The sequence below is a fragment of the Rattus norvegicus genome, chromosome 13, assembly GCF_021556685.1.
Source record: "Rattus norvegicus strain SHRSP/BbbUtx chromosome 13, alternate assembly SHRSP_T2T, whole genome shotgun sequence".
In the NCBI taxonomy this organism is placed as follows: Eukaryota; Metazoa; Chordata; class Mammalia; order Rodentia; family Muridae; genus Rattus; species Rattus norvegicus.
Window position 1 is genome coordinate 106,171,445 of NC_141546.1, and position 27,304 is coordinate 106,198,748.

The 27,304-nt window shown below is 47.1% G+C and overlaps 1 protein-coding gene across 2 annotated transcripts in view; it reads right to left on the reverse strand.

Moving 5' to 3' along the window:
* The window catches only part of Traf5 (TNF receptor-associated factor 5), a 46,416-nt gene that overhangs the window by 6,902 nt on the left and 12,210 nt on the right, over nucleotides 1-27,304 (reverse strand). For both annotated transcript variants that reach the window (NM_001398702.1, NM_001398701.1), the window contains 7 exons: nucleotides 18,970-19,188; nucleotides 15,167-15,224; nucleotides 10,749-10,850; nucleotides 6,954-7,118; nucleotides 5,843-5,920; nucleotides 5,464-5,538; nucleotides 3,254-3,346 (listed from right to left, as the gene is read on the reverse strand). In NM_001398702.1, coding sequence (NP_001385631.1) covers nucleotides 3,254-3,346; nucleotides 5,464-5,538; nucleotides 5,843-5,920; nucleotides 6,954-7,118; nucleotides 10,749-10,850; nucleotides 15,167-15,224; nucleotides 18,970-19,187 — 789 coding nt within the window. In that variant the 5' untranslated portion in view covers nucleotide 19,188. The remainder of the gene's footprint in view (nucleotides 1-3,253; nucleotides 3,347-5,463; nucleotides 5,539-5,842; nucleotides 5,921-6,953; nucleotides 7,119-10,748; nucleotides 10,851-15,166; nucleotides 15,225-18,969; nucleotides 19,189-27,304) is intronic.

The following is a 27,304-nucleotide window of genomic DNA, read 5'->3' on the forward strand; positions in this document are numbered from 1 at the left end:
TGACACACCCAGAAACACACACACACACACACACACACTCACACTGATACATAGACACTCACACTGACATACAGAGACACAAATATATACACTTACACTAACACCCAGACACACACACACATTGGCACATACACACTGACACACCCAGACACATCCAGACACACCCAGACAGACAGACAGACAGACAGACAGACAGACACACACACACACACACACACACACACACACACACACACCCTATCTGTTTTAGCTCTTCCAGTCTTCATCAGTTCTTACCTAGGCTGTGACACTTCCCACCTGTTCTTACCCTGAGAGCTTGTGCCCTCACACAGGAGTGCTCCCTCCATGGGAGCTGGGGCCTGTCTGGATCTCACAGAAACTGGATGGAGCCTGGTACCAGTAGGTCCTGGAAAAATATCTGCTTGGTGGCAAACGTCCTCCTCCAGTTCATGTTCACACCACAACCAACACCACCAACAGACAGATCTGGTCTTCTGTTTCCTGTCCTCCTCCAGTTCATTTTCACACCACAACCAACACCACCAACGGATAGATTTGGTCTTCTGTTTTCCTGCTTCAATGTCTCCAGTGGCTTTTTCAAAAAGGACAAATGGGGCTCTACATAATCTGATACCCTTGTGGCTTCATGCTTACTTCTGACCTTTGTGCATCCTGTCCAGCAAGATTGCACAGCACCTAGCTACCTCACGTGCATCCAGCAAGACTGTATAACACAGAGTTAGCCCATGTGCATCCAGCAAGACTGCACAGCACCTAGCTAACCCATGTGCATCCTGTCCAGCAAGGCTGCACAGCACCTAGCTAACTCATGTGCATCCAGCATGACTGTATAACACAGAGCTAACCTGTGTACATCCAGCAAGACTGCACATCACCTAGCTAACCCATGTGCATCCTGTCCAGCAAGACTGCACAGCACCTAGCAAACCCCATGTGCATACAGCATGACTGTAAAACAGAGAGCTAACCCATGTGCATCCAGCAAGACCGCACAGCACCTAGCAAACCCTTTGGTACCCCGTCCAACAACTGTGCAGCACCGACCTAGCCCATGTGTATCTAACAAGACTGCTCAGTACCTGGCTCCCATCAGGGAACTTCCCTACTCCAGAAGCTACCCTTTTGGTGCGGCCACTCAAAGGAACAGCCTCTGGGGACATCTCCTTACCTGCATCACCCGCTCAGGCCCTAGCTCATCTCACCCCCCTTAGAACGTGCTCTTAGTGCTGTGCGTCCTTTTCCTTCCTAGAGTGTTTGCTGAGACCGTGTCTCATGGACCCAGCATGATGCCTGACATGGAAGACATCGGCTGTGTGTTTGATGAAGGAATGTACACGTGGTCATAACGCCCACCTGACTGTCCTCCTCCCCACCCTTGCCTCTAACCTGCTCCTGTTCTTGCGGTGCCCATCTCAGTTACTAACATTTCCAGGTTCTTGGCCTCCCAGTCTTAAAGCTCAGAATGTCTCCATGTGATCCGTGGCTCATGGGCCCGGGGATGCCCCTCTGCCATCTCCACCTCCAGCCTCTTCTTCTCAACACTGAAATGTTTCTGTGTGCCGGGCACCATGCTACGAGTGCCAACGCTCACTCCCACCCACCACAGCCCCATTCACAAATGAAGAAATGGGGCAGAGACCTGTGAACCGGAGTGGTGTGCGGCCTGCAGGCTCGGGCTTGTGTGCTACTACTATTAGACAAGGAGCTGGCAAAGTGTTTCATAACATGGAAAAAGATTAGTTCTAACTTTTGATCCTTAGATCTCATCTGAAACAGGGAAAACAGACAAGCAAATCAGTAACTGACCACAGTGTTTGGATCTTCGCTCACAGAAGGCCATTGCTGTCTCAGCCCAAGACACCAGTCTCCAGGAATCCCTGTCTCACACTCAGGGGTCCAGGCACCCTAATACTCCATTTCCTTAAATCTACAGTATTTTCTATACCAGCCTGTCTGAGCACAAACCCCTCTTCGGAAAACCCTGTTTTTGCTCAACCGAGAAGACTGTTGTTTTCTTTCAGGTCAGCCTAGGAAGCTGGAGAGAGGCTCAGCAGATACAAATACATAGAGCTCTAGCAAAGGATCTGAATTCAGTTTCCAAAACCAATCTGACCAGCTCAGAGCTGCCTATACTCCAAGGGATCTGACACCCTCTCCTGGGTCACACGCCTGCAGTCATGCACACACACCTCATACACATATTTAATGAAATGAAATAAACAAAGATACAACTTAGGTGTTCTACCCTGAAAAGCCTACACAGCTTTCCCAGAGTGCCTTGCTGCACAGCTTTCCCAGAAACGCTTCCCTGCAGCCTTTGCATCCCACAAGCATTATTGTGTTTCAGGAGGCACGGCTGCCGATCTACTTGTATTTTTGTGATTTTTCATGGAGAGTCTGTGTCTTCCAGGACTCAGTGTCTCTAGCAATGCACATACTTCTTCTTAATCAATGGATGGGTCTATAAAGAACCAGAAGTTCCCAGACAGTAGGTCTGTGATGAGTTACTCCTGGGTCAGGGTTTCTAATGTTCTCCTGGCTGTGACCCCGAGAAACGCACCCATCCACTGTAATGTGGAATTAGATATCACAAAGTACTCTGCGGTGCTAAACTTCTTCGCTGACAGTGGGCCTGAAAAGCCTCTGGAATGGTCCTCTAAGACCATTACCTTCCATACAACTGCCCCTGAAGGCCAGCCTTATGGAGGTCTTGGACGAATGCTCCAGGAAGCTGACAGGCTCGAGTGAGTATATATGAAATTAGCATATGTTTATCAGGTTACAAAGCATTTAGACCGACATCAAAATTCCATAGTACTTAGGACAGACTGCCATCTACTGTAATGCTCTGACTGACTTAATTTTAAAATATCAAAAATCTAGTATGTGATGGGTAAGGTGCTAAGTGTGGGTGGGCAGGCTGTGGAGTGGACGGTAGGCCATGGAGGGAGCTGGCTTGAGGTCCATTCTGCCACTGAGGAGTTACAAACTTGAGGCTTCTTTGATCTTAGCTCATCTGCAGGGGGAGGGGATGAATTCACAGAACTCCAAGGCACCTTCCAGCTGGAAGCTTCCTTAATACCATGAGTGTGTCTGCCTACTGGTTGAAAAATGTGTGCCTTTGATCAGCGTGCATGGAACCAGAGAGACCATTGAACCAAACCAAACGAAACACAGAGTAGCCAAGTGTCAGCAATCCCCCTCCTCCTTCACATGTGGCCCCAAGACTCACCTGCTGTTCTAGTTGGAAGTTCTTCTCTAAAACCAGAAGCATGTGGTCCTGCAGGGCTGCCCGCTCGTGCTCCTGCAAGTTCCCACGCTTGCCCTGAAACACAAAGAACAGGCAAGGCAGTTATTGAGCTCCCCAAAGGAGCAGGGCGGCAGGTGCATGGCTACAAGAGCCTCAGCAAGTTGCTACTTAGTTTCCAAACACACTCTTTCCCTGCAATACTGCAGGAAAAATGACTCTATCCGGTCTTTCTTCAGAATTGTCCAGTAGCAAGGCCCAAACAAGCCGATAAGACAAAGAATCAGGCTGCTAGCAAAACTCTCCATGCTGATTTTCTTCCTGCCTTGGCTAGGTAGGAAGCACAGACACCACCACCACTCACCACACACACAGCTTATCTTCCTTGAAGACTGCTTTTAAGCCTGGGCTATTCTTTTTTTAACTTTAATTTTTTAAATTTATTTACATTTATTTTATATGCATTGGTATTTTGCCTGCATGCATTTCTATGAGTAACAGATCTTGGAGTTATAGAGAGTTGTGAGCTGTCATGTGGGTGCAGGGATTTGAACTCTGGACCTATGGAAGAAGTCAGTCCCCTTAAGTGCTGACCCATCTCTCCAGCCCCTCCAGTGAATATTTCTATACTGCCTGCTGTAGTGAGCCTGCAGTCTGCTTTTCATTCCAGCCTGTGTGAATTACTACTGCACTTAGAGATACACACAGGTGAGAATGGTTCCCCCTCCTCTGAAGATTACACACATTTGAGAGAAGAAATGGTGATCATACTGTTTATTTGCTGACAGACTCTACTGCCAATAAAAGCAAAGGCCCACATTTCCACATGTGTCTAAGCAAGCGGCTGCCACCAGCTTCCCTCCAGCTGAGGGCTGGCTGCTGGGTGGCTGGATACTCCAAGGAAGGTTCCAGAGAATGACTCTCCTACCCTTCCACAGCTCCTGACACTGAGGTTAGCATTAGAACAAGGCCCAGCTGGAGGTGGAGCCTGACAGTAAAGACTTCGGCGGCGCTGGAAGCAATGGTGTCATGTGAAAGGAAAGCCCTGGCCATTCCGCAGCTAACACGACCACCAGTTGTCACAATGTATTTAAAGTTTCCAATTAACACACATGTTGGGGGTGGTGATGGGGACCCATCAGGATGCTCCCTACCTGATCTACCACGGACCTACACTCCTACTATTCAAATATTATTTTTAAACCAAAGAAATGTACTTAGGTTAAAAATACAATTTTTAGATAATTTTAGGTAATTTTAGATTTAGAGAATATATCGGTTATACTCAGCAAAATGTTCGATTTCTACTCTGGTCGAATAGAATCTGCCAAAAGGCCTGAAACGGAGGTCAAACTTTGTTCTCTCTATTTTAAATTTATTTCATACCACTTATTAAATAAGTATTGTAAGGTCTTATAAAATATTGAAAATGATTTTAAATTGCTTTATTTCAGTGCTTCCCCCAGTGCTGGGAACCAAACCTGTCGCTTCCCTCCCATCAGCTGGGTAGGTAGGTACTTCACTACAGAGCCACAGCCTCGAATCTCTTTGTTTCACCATTGAGTGGTAAATGATGGTACTATAAAGCCAGGAATCACGGCAAGGATGACTCTGGAAGGTTCCTGACCCTGATAGACACAACAGAGCAGAGCTAGAAGAAATTAACCACTATGTTTGGTTTCACGTGGCAGCCTGGTTAGGTTACGTTCAGTGAAAGCTCATCGGGGTGTAGCTGTGAGAATATTTTGTAGAGAGGATTAATACAACTGGTCAACCTTAAGACGACCCAACCATAATGTGGGTGGGCCTTGTCCAATCAGTTGAAGGCCTAGGAGCAAACCCTGAAGCAGCAGACTTTCATGACTACAACTCAGAAACGCCGCCCAGAAACGGCGTTCTGGAATGCTGAACTGCTTTGCACATGTGTCCAGAGTGCTGGGATGGCTTACAGATGTGGTGCATACGAAGCCCACAATGGCACACATCTGTGTGAGCAAACATATGAACGTGATGCATACGAATGCAGACCTGTATGTATGCAGCAGCTCCCTTTCTCTGGCGAGCCCCAACACCTCTGTAGTCTTAGGGTTCTGCTGTCTGTCTACCCTACCAGATCCTGAAGAGAGTTACAGAGTGAAATGGACTCGCCGGGGAGCTGTAGAGGCAGAGATGAAGGTGGCCCACAGCTTGCTTACCTTGACCGTGCAGCCATAGTGCTTAAAGGGACAGTCTTGCTCAGCCTCAGGGCACACAGTGAGGTGTTCCTTCACCTGCAAAATGGACAACCTGTGCTGTGGAAACACACGGATTCTCCGACCATTTGGTAGGATCAGGGAGCCAAGGATGACTTGGGAGGGGGGGGGGGAAGCGAGGGACAGGAGGAGAGACTCTGATGAGTCAGAGGGCTGGGATGGAAACAAAAGAGTGTGCAAGAGACCACTCAGAAGGCAGAGCGACAGGCATCCCCAGGATCGTGTAGTCCCCAGGCCTTTGGCTATCTACGGTTCTCATCAAACCTTAAGCCAGGATTCTAAACACTTGCCCTGCACCCTCCGGGGAGGACCGTTTACTCACCCCAGCTCTCGGAATAGTCTGCACACACTTGTTGGGACAAGACACTGGATATGCAGGACACGAGTTTTCCTCATGATCCTGAAACAGACAGAGCATGTGGGAAACAAAGCTAAGATCGCTTGCCTCAAGGTATTCATACAGGTTTCTCTGGAGAGACATGTCGCGTGGTTTGCTCTCCATAGGAAGCTATAGCCCAGTTCCAAAGAGAGATTAGTGGTGTCTGACTTCTTGATGTAAATGAATTTAACTAAAAAAAAAATTTAAGATTTCTGAGTGTCTGAAAGATCAGACGGCTTGGGGCTCAAGAAGGCAGACTTAAGACCTACCAGCGAGGTTCCTCTGCACGTGTAAAAGCACCGGTGGTCTCTATGCTGATGCTGCCTCTGCAGCCAGATAGCAATCTGGAGAAGCCATTATCATCACCTCTAAGGGACCCAGACCTTGCATCTCACCTCCCAAGCTTACAGACACCATATGCTATTTTCGCCAATGATAAAGGAATAGAACTCCACCAAGGGAAAGTTTAGAACTCTTCGCAGGATCTCAAACTGACCCCTCTTTCCTGTCTATGCAGCCACAGATGGGCTACCCTTGAACTTCAGATCTGCCTCCACTTCTCAGACTCTGAGAGTATAAGTGTGCATCTCCTGGTTTGTGTGGTGGTGGGTCGAACCTATGGCCTTGTGAATGTTAGGCAAGCAGGTTACCAAGAGAGCTCCAGCTCCAGCCTCAGATGATACAGGATCACCTCTTTCTAAAGACACTGTCTCATTTAGCTCAGACTTGCCTTAGTGCTAAGAAGGAAAGGATAAACTGCTCATCCTTCCTGTCTCCAAGGGCTGGGATGAGGGGTGTGAACCATCTCCGAGTGCTGGGATGAGGGGTGTGAACCATCTCCAAGGGCTGGGATGAGGGATGTGAGCCACCAGGACTGGTTTCTACTGTGCTCAGGTTCAAACCCAGAGCTTTCTGCGTGCTAGACAGTCGCTCTATTAACTGAGCCACATCCCCATCCAGGCAAACCCTCTCCTTAGTCCAAATTCAGTTAAGCAAAGAGTGCCCTTCTAGGCTCCATCTGAGTTGCATGGCCACCCACGGTGCCTGCTCTCACCTGCAGGTTAGTCACCACTATGTCCCTCTTGCAGTAAAGGCACTTCTCCTCTCGGAACCGGCAGTAGGCACTCAGATGCTCTTTCACATCTTTCCGGAGCATGGCTTCCCGGCAGCTCTGGTTGGGGCAGGGCACAGCTTGGAAGGAGCAGTGCTGAAGGTGGTCCTGTGACAATGAATGACAGTGGCCTCAGAGGTGGGGCTGGTGTGGGCAGCTCTGCAGAGAGGTAAGTGCCACGTGGGCCAGCTTCTCCCCATCTGTCAGAGAGACTTGCTGCCTCTTATGAGGGCCAGGGCAGACAGGCTGCTTAGCCGGTACTATGAAAGCCATTCTGGCTTGTTGGGAATTAGGAGGGACAGTAACGATGGAGTTGGGTGGGGCAGGTGAGAGACTTTTGAAGTTCCTTTAGAGAACCCAGAGTGGCCTGCTCCTATTTGAAGGTGTCAGGTCATGCATGCTCTCCCGAGCCTTGCCAGTGAGCATCTCTGTGAGATTTCTGATTCTTCTGTGTACTTTTTCTCACCTTCACCCTCAGCACCTCACAGTAGAGGCAAGATAGGCAGAAGGGGGGAAGCACACCAGCTCCACAGAAGGGAGTACAGACTATAACCATGAAGGAGGCACATTTTGGGAAAAAGGAGAGGGAAGGCAGGTTCTTGGGCAGGTTCCTGGGCAGGAGGAGGGCAGTCAGGTTTTGTTCAACTATACAATCTGAAACGTTCTTAGTCAGAGCCCGAGCGAACTGACAGTACTCATTCAGGGCTTGTCATGGGAGAGACACAGGGAATAGGCCACCTCTCCACATCGCTACTACGCTGCTGAGGCAACAAGAACCCATCTCTTGGTACTACAGCCCCACGCAGCTGGTCCACTAAAGCGGGCTTGCCAGATGTGGCCCAGTGTTTATTTATCTCTGAAACCACGTCTTGTTCTGAGCCGTTTCATAAACATACTGCTAGGGCTGGTTTGCTCTGAAGGGTGAGGGAGGTGGTAATGGGAGCGATGCAGGGCCTGCAAAACCTAAGCCAGTAACTGTCTGACTCTTTCCTTTGAATGGCAACAGTAACTGTCGGACTCTTTCCTTTGAGTGGCAACAGTAACTATCTGGCTCTTTTGTTTGAGTGGCAAGTATGGTGCCCAGGTCTTTAACCTTAGCAGTCTGGAGGCAGAGGCAGGTGAATCTAATTGGAGGCCAGCCTAGTCTCCATAGTGAGTTCTAGGTCAGTCAGAGCTACATAGCTACATAGTGTGTGTGTGTGTGTGTGTGTGTGTGTGTGTGTGTGTATACACATATATACATACATATATAAGCAAAAATAAATAAATTCATTACACTTATTTATTTGTGAGGGGTGGGGTGCAGACAGCATGGCAGTGTATTTGTGGAGGTCAGAAGATGTCCATGGAAGTCAGTTTCCTTCTACTACATAGGTTCCAGGGATCAAACTCAGGTCATTAGGCCCAGAAACAGGCATCTTTCTACACTAAGTCAGGCTCTTCATGGAGAGATGGGTTGAAGACCTGGGGGAGAGATACGCTGATAGCAAGGCCTAAATAATTCTATCAATCGTCTTTTAATTAATTGATTGATTAATTAATTAATTAAATGTGCATGGGCAGTTTGTCTATGTACCACATCCGTACCTGGAACCCAAGGACACCAGAGAGCATTGGATCCCCTGGGACAGAAGCTAGAGATGGTTTGAGCCACTATGTGGGTGATTAAACGAGGGTCCTCTGGAAGAGCCAGTGCTCTCAACCACTGAGCCTTCCCTCTGGCCCCTAGCACTGGCTCTTCGACAAAGCGGTTCGCTGCCTGTCCTCAAGTAAAAACAACCAAGGAGATTTTCTTCCTTAGGATAAAGATTAAAGTTATCTTCTTCTGCCTTTAGTGGTAAGAAAACGGAAAATCCAGCACTGACTTGATATTCTCCTTGACGATTCTCCGAACTGAACATTCACCCAAACTCTGCTACAGCTGTAAGACCCTGCACCTCACCACACAGGAGCTCGGAGACCAGCATCGGAGCGTTTGGCAAATGTCTGTAGAAAGCAGCCCCTGCTCCCTAGAGCTGCGCTCTGGTCTCTACAGGGTTCTGCAGTTCATCCAGGCTTGGTGACCATGACGCTGGACAAGAAGCCCTGTCTAGAATCTGTCACTCAAAGCAAGCAGCAACAGACTGTTGTACAGAAAAAATACAGTCCTGTGAATGCTCCCAGGGTGACAAAGAAATCATTACACATTTATCACCTCAAAGCCCAGGGTGTGTGTGTGTGTGTGTGTGTGTGTGTGTGTGTTATATGTATGTATGTGTGTATGTTTGTGTATTGTTGTATATGTGTGTATTTGTATATGTGTGTGAGTGTGTAGGTTCATATGTGCAAATGTGTGTTGTGAGTGTTTTATATATGTGTATGTGTATTGTGTTATATATGCATGCATAGGTGCATGTTTGTGTATGTTTGTGTTGTATGTATGTGTGAGTGTATGTGTGTATAGGTATGTGTTTTATATGTGTGTTGTGTTATATATGAACATGTAGGTGCATCAATGTGTATGTGTGAGTGTATGTGTGTGTAGGTATGTGTTGTATGTGATGTGTGAGTGTATGTATGTGTATGTTTTGTGTGTGAGAATGTGTGTGTTGTATGTGTATGTGTTAATGTATGTTTATGTATGTGTGTGTGTGTGAGGGTATGTGTGTGTAGGTGTGTGTGTGGAAGTTTTCTGGAGGCTTGATAAAGGGCTGAGTCATCTGCCGTGCATGTTCCAAACTGTGTGGGTGTGAAAGGAAAATCTCAGCAGCTGCCAAGCCATCCCTGGAAGCTAGAGGTGGTTGAGTCACTTGAGCGTGGTGTGATAGTGTCTGGTGGGGACTGAGCCTCCCCCAGCTGGATGAAGTTGCATCTGACAGGAGCCCTCTTCCCTTTGACCTTCCTTGACGCCTCTGCACGTTTCCTTCAGTTCTCACTTATACAGCACATCCTGGCCTGGCCTGGCCTGGTGCTCATGGCTCACAAGCATTAGATCAGAGCCCTTGATCCACAGCACCAAGAGACAAAACAAATGTTTGAGGGAGAGGCCTGACTGTTACAGCTGTGCCCTGTGCCAGTCACACCTGCCTCCCTTCCTCAGGTCTCCAGATTCTTCACAGCCTCATGGAATGATGCACTTTTTCTTTAAAAAGATTTATTTATTTATTTTATGTAAGTACACTGTAGCAGTCTTCAGACACACCAGAGGAGGGCATCTGATCTCATTACAGATGGTTGTGAACCATCATGTGGTTGCTGGAATTTGAACTCAGGACCTCTGAAAGAGCAGTCAATGCTCTTAACCACTGAACCATCTCTCTAGCCCCAGAATGATGCACTCTTGATGGATGCTTTTTTCCCCCCAGTGTTTTAAGACAGGGTTTCTCTGTGTAGCCTGGCTGTCCAGGAATTTGCTCTGTAGACCAGAGTGGCCTCAAACTCAGAGTTCTACCTGCATCTGGCTTCTGAGTGCTGGGACTTAAAGGTGTATACCACCAGCAGCTGGCTTTGGTGGTAAGTTCCATACCCTCTTCTGGACTCAACAGTCACATATAGGCCTAGTACACAGACCATGCTTTCTCTGGGCCGCTGGTTATACTTCTGTTCTTGGTGCTCATGGTACTGGTAGATTGGGGACAATCTAAGAGGCACCCAGGGAACCCCTTTACAAAGTTCAACCACAGACCATCACAGACAGGGTACATGGGTGGGCGCCACTAGAAGAATGCCATAGACAGCATGGGTCACAAAGATACCAACCTGGAACCGTCCCAGAATAATCCTGGCATTGCATCCAGGTGCGTTTTTGCAGTAGACGTGTAAGTTGAGAACTTCTCTTTTGCAGCAGTTGTCTTTAAACACCTAAAAGACAGATGTGATCAGTCTCACGCCCTCCAGCGAGCTACATCTGGGAAAGGAAGCTCTGGTGAGATTGGTCTTCGAGGCTATCTCAGCAGCAGATGGAAACTTCCAGGCAGTGACTGAAACGGAAATGTCACACAACCACACTGAAAGTGAAGACCCCCTCATACACATACTTCTGGCAAGTCATACAAACGCCCAGTGCTCAACATAACAGGCTGCGACAAAGGGAAGCATGGGGTGAACTTGACCCTACTGTCAAAAGTCAAGAAGGGGCTGTGGCCAAGGGTAGAGTTGTTGTCTCCCCCCTGACGTGAAGTATCAGCACCCTGAAGCTCTGCTGACTGGAGATTTCACCCCAACATGTGTATTGGTATGATTCGTCTGCAAAGGGTCAGAGTAAATTCTGTCAGCTTGGCAGGTCATGTGGTAACCATCCTTGCCACCATATTTCAACTCTGATATCCACAACACTTACAACAGCAGGCACAATCTGCTCTAATAAAACACTCAAACTCATAGACACTGAAACAGTATAATTTCCATGTGCCGCAGAACCTTAGTCTTTGATTTTAAATTTTTAGGTGTTTTATTTGTATATGTGTATGTGGCTGCATGAGTTTACAAGCACCATGTCCATCCAGTTACCTACAGAGGCCAGAGGAGGGCATCATATCTCCTGGAACTGGAGAGATAGACGGTTGAGACTGTCGTGTGGGTAGTGGGAACCGAACCCAGGTCATCTGTAAGAGCAGTAAATACTCTTTTTTTTTTTTTTTTTTTTTGGTTCTTTTTTTCGGAGCTGGGGACCGGACCCAGGGCCTTGCGCTTCCTAGGTAAGCGCTCTACCACTGAGCTAAATACCCAGCCCTCAGTAAATACTCTTAACAGCTGAGCCACTGCTCCAGCCCCCTTGATTTTTAAAATAATTTATTTCAGTTAAGACTCCATGAGATTGCAAAACTAGCATAATTTTTGAGCTTTTTTCATGAATGTTTAAGAATGTGAAAGCCATTCTCTTAGCTCAGAGGCCATGAAAAACTGGAACAATTTGCCCCAAAGTTGTAGTATGCCAGAGCTTGACGCACGAGAAAGAGAGAGAGCGAGCGAGCGAGCGAGCGAGCGAGAGAGAGAGAGAGAGAGAGAGAGAGAGCAGACACACACACACACACACACACACACACACACACACACACACACGGTCCTCTGGAAAGCAATTAAAGGGGGAGGGGCTGGTGAGTCAGAGCTACTCAGGGAAGGCTTCAGGAGGAGACACAGTTTGAGCTCCTGAAACACAAAGAAGAAAAGAAAACTGAACTGAACAGATATTTGTGGAGAGAAAAATCTCCATGACCCTGGGTTAGACAATACTTTCTTGGACACAGTAAAAGAACAATAAACAACAACAACCACCACAGGAACAACAGTACAGATTAGTTTTTGTCAACTTGACACGAATGGAGGACACCTGGAAAGAAGGAACCTTAACAGAGGAATTTCCCAGGTCAGATGATCAAATTGCCAGTTGATGTGGGAAGGCCCAGCCCACTGTGGGCAGCGCTATCCCTATCCAGCTGGGCCTGGACTGTCTAAGAAAGGAAGCTGAGTGAGCCAGAAGAAGCAACCAGAGCCCAGTGTTGCTCCCTGGTTTTGGTGGTCCGAGAGCTGCAGGGTTGATGTCTGTTACAGCATGCTACAGAATTGAAGCCCCGAAGAGAGGCCAGGAGGCCACTGGCAAATGTGCAGCCTCAGTTGCAGGGGAGACCCAAGCTGACTGGTGAGCCAGGACCTTGGGAAGATTACCGAGGACAGTGGCAGGTTTGCCATGGTACCAACTTGAGCCTATTGCACAAGCGCCGCGGATGGCCACGCCTTCTCCAAATATAGAAAACGGCAAGTCTCAGGCATCCGACACTTAGCTGTTTACACTTTTGGAATTTGGTTTTCCTTTATCTGACTATAACTGTGCCCTGGTTCTTCCCTTTTGGAATAAGAAACATTTAACTTTTTTTTCCTTTTAAATTTTACAGGAGCCCACAGGTTTTGTTTTATTGGTTGTTCAGCTGGCTGATTGAGAGAGGATTTCACTGTGCAGCTCTGACCCTCCTGGAACTTGCTCTGTAGATCAGGATGGCTTCGGACTCAAGAGATTCACTAGTCTGCTTCCAAAGTGCTGAGATTAAAGGAATGTGTTATCGCTGCCCAGCTAGGAGCCCACAGTTAAGAGACTAGATATTTTAAAGGGATGTTGAACTTCTTTAGACTGTGGACTGTGACCTGGAAGTGTAAGGTGAAGTGGAATGTTCCCCAAGGGGTTTGTGATCGTGATTTTTATCCCAGTAACAGAGAAGCAAACTAAAACCCACAAGGAAAGAAAAACAGATTAACTAAACTTCAACAAATTGAGAGCTATCTGCTTCAAAAGACACCATTAACAAAGTGAGAATAAATTATGTAATAAAAGTCTGATAATAACAGAAAAAAATGGTATCTAGAATATACCAAAGAACTTGTAATAATTTGACAATTAGAGCAGAAAGAAAACAGTCAAAATGTGCAAAGATGGAGCTGGAGAGATGGCTCAGTGGTTAAGGGCTTGATGCTCTCCCAGAGGACCCAGTTCAGTTTCTGGCAGTCAAATCTGGTGGCTCACAACCACTTTTAACTCTAGCTTCAAGGGATCTGATGCCCTCTTCTGGCCTCCATGGGTACAGACATAAGACACACACGCGCACACACACACACACACACACACACACACACACACACACACACGCACACAGAGAGAGAGAGAGACAGAGAGAGAGAGAGACAGAGAGACAGAGAGAGAGAGAGACAGAGAGACAGAGACTAGTAAGAGGCATCCCTATAGAGAAGACATGCAGCTGCTCAGCTAAACTGACAGGGTCACCAGCCACAAGTGACCCAATCCCCGGGTAAATAAGGTTTCACATCCATTAGAACAGAACATCAGAAAGGCTGGGAATATATTCTGATGAGGATTTGCTGCAATAGAACCCTCATGGTTTGGGGTCAGAAAGTACAAAGGGGCAACTGTCTTATAAAACAGCCCAGCAGTTGTTGAAATGTTAAACCCAGAGCTGCTACATTACCCAGGGGTGCCACAAAATGTATGAACAAAGGAATTGGGCATTGGAGTTGTCTTTGTTCTGAAGCTACAATGTAACAGCAACATTAGCTTCTTTAAATAGACTTCTAGGTCATGGATATAACCATACACATGAACTGTTTTCCAGGATTAGAATTTGAGCACCAGGTTGATGAATAGGATTCTACACTAAACCACACCCTAAGCACCAATATTATGTATCAACTTTTCTTCGTATGCTGGGAGATATATACTCATTCATACGTGTGTATCTGCATGTCTATGTACCATGAGCATACGATGCCTGTGGAGGCCAAAAGAGGGTATTAGATCCTGTAGGACTGAAGCTGCAGTTGTCTGTGAGCCGTCATGTGGGTTTTGGCAACTGAACCCACTGCTCTTAGAAGAACAGCTAATGCACCCTTAAAAATTAAGCCATCCGTATCTCAATCCCCAAAGTTTAAAGCATTAAGTTTTGTATATGAATATTCACAACAGCATTATTCACAGTGGAACAAAGAGTACACACAGTACAAATGCACACTAACTGCTGATAGAGAAATCAAGTGTGGAATATCCACACAGCAGAATAGTATACAGCAATGAAAAGAAATGAAGTACTAATTCAGATGACCACATGGATGAACCCTGAGAACATGCTGAGTGGAGGAGCTCAGACAGAAAAGGCAGTGCTCCATTTATAGGAAACATCCAAATGCAGCAAAATTAAAGCAGAAACTAGATTGTGGTTTTCATGGGCTGGGAGATGTGGGCAGGTGACAGTCAATAGTCATGGGATTTCTTCTTGGGGGCCATGACACATCACAGTGGCTACATAACTCTGAAGACACTAAGACCTGTTGAACCAGATGTTTGAAAGGTAAACCTTATGGTATACATACTATATCAAAGTTACTATTAAACCGGACAGTATGTTTTAAGATTATCTAGACTAGAAGGTGAACCCCGCTTCCCACCCCTCAAAATCGGGTGTTCTATGTTTCCCAGCAGCTTGGTGTGGCTGGAGCTAGGGTAGGAAGGGGTAAGACGTGTGTGTGGTCAGTTAAATGCATATGAGGAAGGTTTGACCTGACCCACAGCAGAGGACTATGGGTAACGAGGACGGTCCCTAGACATGTCCTATTCTAGCCTGGAAGTTACCCTGGTACCTTCTATAACACCCAAGGCAGGCTAGTGACCTCCTCACCTCCTGAGGCTTGATCACCTCCTTGTCTACGGGGCAGATCGGCACCGAGTTCAATTCTCTGGAAAGGAAAACAAAAAACAGGGCTGAAGTTAACTGTTTAACCTCAATGGTCCTTCCATGAGCACCCAGCCACTCTGTGTTGGTACAATCTGTACACTCTACCCAGAAGGCAGCTGTGGTAGTTTGAATAGGAATGGCCCCCTTAGACTCATGTGTTTGAATGCTTGACCCAGGGGAGTGGCACTATTAAGAGGTGTGGCCTTGGAGGTATGGTCTTGTTGGAGGAAGTGTGTCACTGTTGGGGTGGGCTTTGAGGTTCTATGCTCAAGCTACACCCAGTGTGGCACACATTTTCCTTCTGCTGCCTGCCCATTCAGATGTAGATCCTCCAGCACCATGTCTGCCTGCATGCTGCCATGCTTCTGGCCATGATGATAATGGACTGAACCTTAGAACTTGAAAGCCAGCCCCAGTGAAATGTTTTGAGCTGCCTTGGTCTTGGTGTTTCCTCATAGCAGTAAAACCCCAAGACTCACATCACACTTGAGGAACTTCGCAGTCTTACAACCTTCCTGGAAGATACCTACCTATCCTCCAGCATGCCAACAAACACAAGTCCCCCAGTCAGTGTCAATGGCTCGATCTCTGTCCATCACACTGTACTACAGCCTGGGTCTTCCGCAGAGGGGGACTTGCTAGAGAGCAAACATTAGGCCCATGCTGCCCATAGCTCTTCACCTTTAGAACCCGGAGCTTACCAGAGCAAAGCAGTCTGAGCACACAGATAATAAAAGTGCAGACACATTGGAATGAGTGAGGATGTGTCTTGAAGCTCCTTCTAGAGCCTGGCATGTGCACCTCTAGAAGCCCCCAAAGCCTGCTTCCATGTCTTTCCTGGTCTCCAACAAGTGGCATGACTCAGATTGCTAAGGTTTTGATGTTAAGAGGCTCCCCTATCCCATGAGTTAAAGGTGTGGTCCCCAGAGTGGCGCTGTTGGGAAGCCTGGTGTCAAGGTTAATCTTGATTAGCTCTGGGATCAACTAAGAGACCTGTCTGGGTGGGCTTTTGCCAGGAAGGAGTCCCTAAGAGGGGAGTCCCTCCCTTAGAGACAGCAGCACCTTTGTTCCCAGACATAAAGGGTCCTAGGGAAAAGCAGCACTACCTGCCTGCTGTCACTTTTGACTGTTAGTGCATCTACTACTCTGTTATGGCTGCAGCCATCGCTGCTGCCACTGTCCTTCCAATGTGTATTGGTGACTACTGGCTCTCCAGGACTCTGCCAGTCCTTCAGAGCCCATCTGGGGCTGCTGCGGCATCCAGCCTGGTGGACTAAGTAACTGCCAAGTTCTCAGCCTTTCCACAGGCAGGCAGATGTTGGAGTGCCCAGGCTACATTGTGAAATCCATTCCAGTAATCCCCCTTTTAATGTGTATTCTATGGATACTGTTCCTCTAGAGAACGCATGGTGGAGCCCTGGAGAAGCGGAGCTCTGGAGGGGTGGAGCTCTGGAGGGGTGGGCCCTGGAGAGGTGGGGCCCTGGAGGGGTGGAACCCTGGAGGAGTGGAGCCCTGGAGAGGTGGATCTCTGGAGAGGTGGAGCCTGGAGTGGTGGAGCTCTGGAGAGGTGGAGCCTAGTGGGTTTATGAGGGTGTGTCTTTGAAGGGGAGAGGGGACCCCATGCACCGTTCTCTCCCTTCTTTTTCCTTCCTGGATGATGCATGTGACTGGTTGGCCTCCCTTGTGTCTTCCCACCACGATGTGCCTGTTTTGTTACATTCCCAAAGCAATAAGCCTATCGATCACAAATTGGCACTGCCAAAGCTGCGAGCCAAAAAGAAACCTATCTAACCCTGAGTATTTTCATGGAGTGATGTTATTGCAGGCTTTCCAGCATTGACAGGCTAAGGCTAGCAGGTTTCCTTCCTGGAGGTGACCCACCGTTCTTTGCATTGTCCGCAGTGGGTGAACTCTGAGAGGCAAGGACCCAAAGAGACTTCATCTCAGGTTTGCTTCTTGTAGATGATATACCTTTCCTGTCATTATTAAATATAATAATCCCTGGGCATTAGCCCACCCTATCGATCAGATTTCCTGCAGATCATCATAAAGTCGAACTTTCATGAATTAATGCTGTTTAGATGAATTAATGATTTTATAGAATTCCAGATTTGATTTAAATAATCTTAGGACAAAGTTTTAAGAGGCGACTTTAATTGTTTTGCTAGTAAGGTATAATAAAGTTAGAACCAAAAATAGAATGTGCCCCTACTCATAACAGTAAGCAAAGATGCATAATAAGAAATACAGTGAGTTTTCATAATTACACTAAAAAGAGAAATAGGCTTGGGACAAATTTGTGTTCAAGGAAAAGCATTCAGGTTCGAGGATGAAGCCACAGGTATGGACTATGATAAGGCAAGGCCATTAAGAAACTGTTGCTTTGAATTTATAACGAGCATAGAATGAAACATTGCTTTGAACTTAATATCAACATCCTTTTGTAACTCCCATTTTGTGTAACTAATGATTTCTAAAGATCTCTAAAGATAAGTCTCTAAAGATCTTTTGTCTAAGAAGGTATAAAAGGCCACACACACAAAAAAAAGATGATGTGGTAGCTTGGGGGACTCTGCCCCACTCACCCATCCACCCATCCATCCATCCACCCATCCATCCATCCACCCATCCATCCATCCATCCACCCACCCACCCACCCATCCACCCATCTATCCACCCATCCATCCACCCACCCATCCACCCATCCATCCATCCATCCATCCATCCACCCATCCATCCACCCATCCATACACCCATCCATCTATCCATCCATCCATCCATCCATCCACCCATCCATCCATCCACCCATCCATCCACCCATCCACCCATCCATCCACCCATCCATTCACCCAACCATTCATCCAAATGTACATGTCTGTTTATATGTACATATGTAGGTATATGTGCATGTATGTAAACATGCATGAATATTTGTGGAGTTGATTGAGACAGGCAGGCCCCACCACAGTGTAAATATATGAATGTATATGTGTCTGTGAATATTTGCCTGTGTAAAGAATCTTAATTCTTTTTCTTTCTTTTCTGGTTCACAAAATGTTAATCATCCTGGTCAGTGAAAGACTCCTGGCTACCTGGCCAGAGAGAGAAGGGAGAAATAAATCTTTTACTTAATTCCCCGCTGCGAAACAGCAAATGTTAATCAACAGATATTAGCACTTATTTAAGCACAAGTAATAAAGAGTTAAGTTTTGTTTTTGTTTTTGGGGTGGGTTTTTTTTTTTTTTTTTTTTTTGCACAAAACAGTAAAGAGTTAAAAGGCAGGAGACCATTAATCTTTTGACCTGCATCTGACTTCTGACTTTGATCCCACTGCATCTGACTCTGATTCCAAGTAGGGCAGGCTCCCAGCAGACAGCACCATGGCAGTCAGGTACCTTCCCTTATAGCCACAACGGCCTGCTACCCCATATAAGCAATCATCAGGGCAGCCACAACACAGACACCAGGAGCTGTGTGCCCTCTTCAGTAGACAGCTATAGGAACAGACCGTGTCTGCCGAACTGCTGTAGGGTGAACTTTAAGGCAGGGTGAATGTCCACAAAGGAGTTGGTAAGCAAAGAGGATTACAGTTCGGTTCTCAGCCAGGGGCCTTGGAGAGCGTTTCCCAAACCACAATTTCCCAAACCTCAATTACAGCCCTGTGGCCACAGCAGATTCAGAAGCCAGGAACACCACCATCTGGTTCTGGTCAGCTGCGGTCAGAGCTGCAGGCCCTGCCCACTCACCTCAGAGACAGGATGCAGTGCTGGCAGAAGCGGTGCCCACAGCCCGTCTGGTGGGGGTTGTGAAGCACCGAGTGGCAGAAGGCACATTTGTAGCGTTCTTCCAGCTGCTCCACAAATTGGTACTCTGTGTCGGGCTCAAAGTCCAAGGAAATGGAGTTGCCAGAGTTCTGGCGGATGAAGGCACAGGGCACAACCGCTTGCTCCTCTGAATGAGCCATTCTGGGGAGTCAGATGGAACACTTCAGTGTAAAATAATCACCCAGACAACAGGGTCATCATTAGCAATCACTACATTCACTGTCAGGATTTTAACAACTTCCTGCCACAGGGGGGCGCCTGCCAGGGTGCAGATGGTTTCTAGCAAGCTTGTGTGATGACCCCTCCTCTGACTGGATTTAGAATCACCTAGAAGGAGTTCCCAAGGGGATTAGCTGAGAGGGAAGAATCCACCCCTATTGTGGGCAGCACCATCCGTGGACTGGGGTCCCAGGCCGAATTAAAAAGGACGGAGCCAGCTGAGCATGGACTTCTCCTTTCTCTGCTTCCAAATCTACGGAGATGTGAGCAGGCAGCTGCAGGCTCCCGCCATCATAGCCACGCCTCCCCACTGCTCTGTCTTGCCGGCCACGACGTGCTGCATTCCCTCAAACTATGGGCCAAATGCAAGTTTCTTGCTCCAGTTGTTTCTTATCAGGTGTTGGGGCAAAGCAATGAAGAACATTACAAATACACTTTACCAGAACAGACTTTATCTACCGGCTTTTCACAGGACACCAAAGAGTCCAGTCAGTTAATGCACTACAGGCAAACGTTTAGATTGTGCTTCCAAGACTGAGAAGATCTGAACCCTCTCAGGAGAGCCTTACACTGTACATTTCTTGCCACCGATCTCAACCTCTTCCTCTCCACCTCTCTATTCACTACTGTAGATATTAAATGCTAGTGTCTCCATGGGAGTCCTCTGCTGAGAAACTCCCTTGAAGGGGAGCCTCACTGGAGCCCGACCATGCTGGCACCCCAGCTAGATGCCCAGCCCTCAAACCACTGGGAAACAGATGTTGCTCAAGAGGCGCCTGGCCACCACACCTTGTTACTCACAGCGCTAACACAGCACCAAGTCACATCATGTCCCACCTGAACTAAGAAAGGTACCATTAGCCGCTTTCTCCTCCAATCCATTCTCCAAGTTGTACACCAGGCTGGTATTCCCAGTGATACTGTGATTCAGTTACATCCCTGTAGCTTCTCTGAGCTCTGAGAAAAAAGTCTACAATGCAAAACAGGCTACAGGACAACAGGCTCCCACCCCTTTGGAAACCCAGGACCCTCTTGCCTTTATCTACACTCTAGCCACATAGAATTCTTCTAGTTCTTCAAGTTCATGTGCTTCCTCCACCATGGGGCCCATGCAAAGCCGTCGCCTCTGCCTGGGCTGTGCCCTGGTGTGGAATATTGCTCTGTAGGAACCACACAACTGTTGCTGTCTCACATCAAAGCAACTATTATTAGCTACCAGAGACCCTCAGAAGATTAGGGTCACTAACATTTCCCTCAACAAGGTACATGAAGGGCTCCTGAGGGGGCTCAGGGGGTAGTGCTTCAGCTCTGCCCTTTCCTGAGGCTGTGTACGTGCTGAAGGTTGCTAGAGTGCGGGAGACTCTGGTGACATGGCAGCTCACAAGGTGGCCACACTCCTGAGGTAACGCTTCAACTACACCCTTGTAAGAAACCCCAGTTAAACTTTTCAGTTCACCAAGCTAAACTGGTCTGTCCCCAGTCCCATGTGGGATCACACATCCCTTCCAGGCTTCCTACTTAGTAAGCTCACACTCGGGCTTCCCTTGGTATCTTCAGGGAAGCTTTCCTGCCTCCTCCTGGCCTTCAGGCAGAAGGCAGATTGAACCTCCTTCAAGCATGGCTGGTCTTTAGGTGGTGGTTGTGAATGTAGGTGGGTAAGAGAAAAGTGTATCACTATCATCCTTTTCGATTTTTAAGTGGGTGCATTACCAAACCAAAAACAACCACAAAAAACCTGACCGTGGACTGAGTCCAGGTAAGGGCTTCTATCCAGGGAAATCCCTGGCCTGAGATTAAATGCACATCTGTGTGATTACATGACTGAGTAGGGTTCACATCTGGTCTTGCTCATCTCCATGTCCTACCCATTGTGCAGCACCTGGTGTGGGGACTAAGCCAGTGTTTGCTGTGATGGTGACTGTGAATGGCTGCAGCTGTGTCAGTGCTGGTCTTTAATCCAGTGAATTTAACCTTTTGTGAGCATTCTTTACCCCTACTTTTGAAGATGTGGTAAAAACTGTCTATCCATCCCATGAACCATGCACACACATCTAGGGCCTTCTGAGTGTGCCTGGCCCTCAGGTAAACAGTGGCCTCCCCAACATGAGTGTGGAGACTTAGGCCGTGTTGTGGCAGTGGTTTACAGAGTCTAGCAAATGGTTAAATATGGGAACCTCCTGGGTGGTCCCTGGGGACATCATCCTTCTACATGGCTGGGTCAGAAGGGCTTGTCCTGCAGACTCTGGTGGATCATCCAAATTCACCACAGCAGCTGTGTGGCCTGACAAAGCAGGGTAAGAGGTGAGTAGCCTCTGCTCAGGTCAGCTGCAGGCCTTTCTTTCTTGCATGCACTTCCCACTGCAGTCCTGACTCAGTTTTTCTGCGAACCTAACATTGCCCTAAAATAAAACCTGGTTTTAGTAAAAGGAGGATGCCTAAGACTTCCTGTCTGCTGCCTCTCTCCCTCCCTCCCCCCCCCCCCTCTCTCTCTCTGTCTCAACTTCTGCTATATTTGAAATTAAAATAGAGAAACTTAAATATATTTCATTAATTCATTTTAACATAAGCAACATTTTTATGAGAAATGAAACCAAAGAAGAGTCACACTGTTTCACATTTTTGTCCAACTCCTTCACATCCAGCTCAAAAGGCCACGACTGAGTCCTCACCTGGGCACCTACAGCATCCTGCCTTAGGGAACCTTCTGTAAAACAACTCTGTGTATTTGTGAAGGGGGAGCAGAAGTGGCCAGTGGTGTTGTGGTTTATTATGGGTTTGCAGGTGCAGATCCCCTAAACAGGAATCAGACAGCCCCAGGCAAAACCACACTAGTATTCTCCCACTCTGGCAGAAGCCAAAGGCAGAAGCCACCACTCTAGGTGGAGATGGAGGGACACAGCTGGTTCTTAGCAAATTCACCTGAAGCTGGCATGTGCTAGCAGTGATTTATCAGTAGAAGCTGCTTAGGTATCAGGGGTCCCTGAAGCTCATTTTGGGAAACACAGTTGGTTTGGCTGCTGGGTCTGTGCCCTTCTAGCTGGATGGCTGTCAGGGTTCTTCCTGTCATGGACACTTTATTGCTCCTGGTGAACAGAGAGCAGGGACCTCAGAACTGTCTTTGCTTCCTCATTTACATATGTATTCCCTAGACCTAGTCCAAAGGCCCTTGCCTGTGTCAACACACCTGAGTCTGCTGGGGCCCCATCATGGCTTCTCCCTCATCGCATGTTTAAAATGCAGCGTGTATGTTCAGCTCTTGTTCCTATACAGGAAAGGAAGTGGAGCGTGTCCTAAGGTGGGGCACTACTTCTTCCTCCAGAGCTTCCGAAAGCCTCCACCCACTTGGGTCACCCAGAGGAAAGCCCAACAGAACGACAATAGGCTGACATCTATTCGCCTAACACTCTCTAATTAGCTAGAGGTTTCCAGTCCTTAATGGGGACTATGGGAGCTCTCACCTTCCTTTAAGTGTTATTCGGGCCTCAAACAAGACCAGCAAGGAAAAAGGAGTCCAGCTCTTAGCAAAAAGGAAAATTCATCATCACAGAGAATGGGAGTCTGTTACCAATGGTGGCTTATTGTGCCAGTGACAGAATGCACAGATCACTAGGGAATTACTAGTTTAAGCCAGGAAGAAGAAGAAAAAGAAAAAAGAAATAGAAATTTCATTTATCTGTTCTCTAAAAAATTCAGTTATTTTAAACTTCATTTTTTTCAATTTTCAAAGGAAGGCAATAAATACCACATTTTGAATACTTTAAAAAAGATTTTGGGGCTGGAGAGATGGCTCAGCGGTTAAGAGCACCCGACTGCTCTTCCAGAGGTCATGAGTTCAATTCCCAGCAACCACATGGTGGCTCACAATCATCTGTAAAGAGATCTGATGCCCTCTTCTGGTGTGTCTGAAGACAACTACAGTGTACTTATATAAATAAATGAATAAATCTTTAAAAAAAAAGATTTGTGTGTGTGTGTGTGTGTGTGTGTGTGTGTGTGTGTGTACACACATGAGTTGGAGTTATTATAGGAGGTTGTAGAGCCAGATATGGGAAATGGGACCTGAGCTCCAGCCCAAGAGCAGCATGCACTCCTTAACCTCTGAGCCATCTCCCTAGCTCCCAATAACTTAAATTCTCTACTTACCTCACAGTAGGTTTTCTGACTAATTTTTAGGAGTACATAAATATCCTCAAATGTGGCTGCTGTGAATATTTAGCTTTCTGCACAAATGTCACCTGTCAGTCTCAGGTATAACAAAGTGAACAAAGTAACAAACAAGGTAACAAGGCAAAGTAACAAAGTAAACAAAGTATCAAAGTAAACAAAGTAACAAAGTAAACAAAGTAACAAAGTAAGCTGAAGTGGAAACTTTTGGTTCTTTGGAGAGTTAGTCATGTCAAATGATGTTTTGCTGGTACACACAGGTGAAAGGATGTCTTGCTAAAGCAAACACATGAAAGACTATTTTCCTGAAGCAGACACAGGTGATATAAGCAGTCACGTGAAAGGACCTTTGATGAAGGAGTATAAATATGACCCCACAGACAGTGGGAGACAACCACTGAGCCTTGGTTCAGTTTGCTCTGCCTTGCTATTCTTTGCTAAAGATGCACATGCATTGGTTCGCCTTACATAGCGTTGCTGGGTTCAACTTGTGATAATGCTGCCATTGAGAGAAACTCATTCAAGAACTGCTCGTGAAGTTCTTATGGAAGCTTGCTGCTTCAGCCTCCTCACCTCAGACTGGTTGGCCAGCCTGGTAGTTTCACCAGGATTGAACTACAGCTACCTGGTTGCTTGCTGAAAGGACTGGACTGTAGCTGCTGGTTCATGCCTGGTGTCTGCCTGCCTAGAGGACTGGTCTGTAGCTGCTAAGTTATTTTTGGTGTTTGTTACAGGACTGAACTGCTGCCCAAGAAGATGGAGCTCACCTCCAAAGAACTATCACTAAACAGGTTCACTTCCCCCATATCCTAATAATGTTCTCTTCTACTACCTTTGCTGGGTGGTGGGCTAGAGCAGAGGTTGAACCATTATTAAAAGTAGGTTGCAAAAATTCTATGCCTACAGTAAACAAAGTAACAAAGTTACAAGGTAAACAAAGTAATGAAGTGAAATGGTTTCTTGTTTCTCTGTTCACCTCACCTCCAGTGCCCCAATACCTTTGGATTGATCAGTATTTAGAAAAATTGAGAATGTTTTTATACATTGGGTTACAGTTCCTAAGACAGAGGCCCAAGTGGGTTTTGAGTTCTGCTTCTTGCAGGAGATTTAGTACCTCAAAAATAAAACTCAGAGAAAAGCAAGCATAGTACCAACAACTGGCATTGTTTCTGCCCTGCTTCTTACCAGCTATGGAACCCTGAGTAAAATCCATCTATCTCTACCTTGGCTGCCCGCCTGCCCACCCATCCACTGACTCCCATTTAGGGAGAGTGTATGCTGTACCCTGTGTCAGGTCCAGAGACAGCACAGGCCTGTGATAGTCCATTGTCCTCCAGTTCCTACAAGGGCAGAATTCTGACAGAAAATGATGTTACAATAGTCCAGTCGCAAGTGCTACCAAGAGAGACTTCAATGTAGGACCACTGGAGCCTGGGTGAAGCTTAGCAAAAGTTGCCCAAATGTCTCTGCAGAGCTCACAAAGCAGCTAAGCTAGACTGAAGGTGGCATTTTATGGATGAAAACACAAAGAAATTTCCCAGAGGGTATGGCACAAGTTTGAGATTGGTTAATAATCAACTATCCCCAGTTGTAAAATGAATGGAATGGAGCAGTCGCTTGCTGCTCGCCCACATCTATGCTTGCCCATATCCATCCTATACTCTCATTTTGCTGGGGTGAATTTGCTGGGGTAATTCTTTGTACCAGGAGGTGGGGTGAGATAAGAGCAGGCCCTGGTTCCAGGAGAGACCAATAAATGGGGGCAGAGACACAGGATGAGAAGGAAGCCAAGGGTGTGGGCAGGAGGCTTTCCAGACCATCTTAGTGGGATGGCTAAACTATGAGTCAAAACAGCTGACACCCTGCATTTCTTGTATCAGAGTAAATCACATGGTTCCATTGGTAAAGTGTTTGCTTTGCAAGCAGGAAGACCTAAGTTTGCTTCCTCAGAATCCACATATTAAAGCATGGTAGTGCACACTTGTAGTCCCAGCACTAGGGAGGTGGAGACAGCAGGAGCCCTGGAGCTCACTGACTGGCCAGCCTAGACTACATGGGCAAGTTCCAGGTCAGTAAGAGACCCTGTCTCGAAACAACCAAGTTGCTGGCACCTGAGAAGAGAAACCTGAGATTGTCCGCTGGCTTCTACATGCATGTGCACACATGCACATACATATTACTGCCCACATACAACATACATTCACACAAAATTGTCAGAGTAAATCACGACTCCTCAATCATATATTCTTCTCTGTTTTCAGCTTCCAAGGTCAGGTGTCCTTTGTAATATCAAGGTCTGATTTAAAAGCAGATTTAAGTAGCGGTGCATTTCATGTGCAATTCATGTCACATGAATCCCCTGCATAAAACAAGACATGATGCTAAGCATGGCGGGAAGTTCCGGTAGAGATACAAATTTGACCAACTAAAACATTAGCAAAAATATGCTCAAGGAATTAAGATTCCTTTTTCACCTTACAGTTTTCTTGTTGATGGTGGCAATTGATGTAATAGTCTCTACTCTCCCAAGACAGCACACCCACAGGGGAACACAATCTCTGTGAAAGCCAAGTGTGATCTGACCTGAGAATATCTCTTATAGTCTTCTGTGACCATTTTCTAGACCCTAGATTCTAGACTGGGTTAGATGAAACCTCACCTAGGCCAATGGAGAAGCTGGCACCTTCCTACCAGCTCCTCTGAGGGCAGTGTTCTAGTCAGGGCTTCTACTGCTGTGGTAAAACACTATGACCAAAGGCAAGTTGGGGAGAAAAGGGTTCATTTCAGCTCATAGCCCCACATTGCTGAGGGAGTGGCTGAGCCAGGCTGAGGCTGTTCCAAAGCTTCTTTCAGTGGCAGTGAGGAGCCTCCCTCTGAGATGGAGAAGCAGTTCCCTCAGACAGGGCTCTCTGCTCTAATCCTGACCCCCAGCTAGAACCAATGTCAACTCTCTGTTCGCCACAAAGAGGACCTGGAAGGCAGGGGATCCACAGCAGCCAGATGAGATGAAACAAAGCCAGTGTTGGGAAGGAAGAACGGTGAGCCAGGAGGGTGGGCTTTTAGTTCCTCAGAGAAGTGTGATTTCTCTCCAGCTGGTCAGGAAGCCTCCAGTTCCTCATTTCCAGCAGCAATGGTGACAAGATATGGGTGAAGGTTGCAGGGTAGCTCTAGAGCCATTACCCATATATGTCCTGATCCATGCCTGCCTCCTTCCCTTAGTTGGGAGGGAAGCCTCTGGGGGACACTGTCTCCCCTCAAGTCATCCAGAGCCACCAGGAATATTTTTAAGTCTCCAGGAAAAGTCAACAACAAAACTTTTCCCTCAAAGGCCTGCTTGTCTCCAAGGCTCTGGGCCTTCTCCAAAACCTCAACTCTGTGGTCCTCACTGTCTACAAACTTCTCGTGGGACAGCCATCTTTCATTACACTCCACCCACAGGGCCAGCAGTGCCTGACTGAGAGCACTCAATCAGCATTTGGTAAATAAGGAGAGGGGGTTGGGGATGGGAATGGGGTAGGGTGGGGGCCTAATAACATCATGGTGCAAAGGGGCTGCTGGGTGCAGGTCAGGACAGGTCCAGTTGAGGGGACTCTAGAAAAACATGCATGGAACCCACGGAACATGCTAGAAATAAGTGTGGTAGGCGGCAATGTCTACCTGTGGCTTGCTACCTTACCATCATCCCCATTTTTCAAATGAGGAAACTGAGGCTTGGAGGGGTCATCCTCCAGGAAGTGGTCGATACCCCTAAGGAATCAGCGGGAGCTGGGGTCGCTCCATGCACTTGCTTCCTCATGGTCCACAGGGAGGCAGTGTATGTGGGTGGCATCTCATGGACCCTGGGATGGACCAGTCTGGATTCAAATTTTGGTTT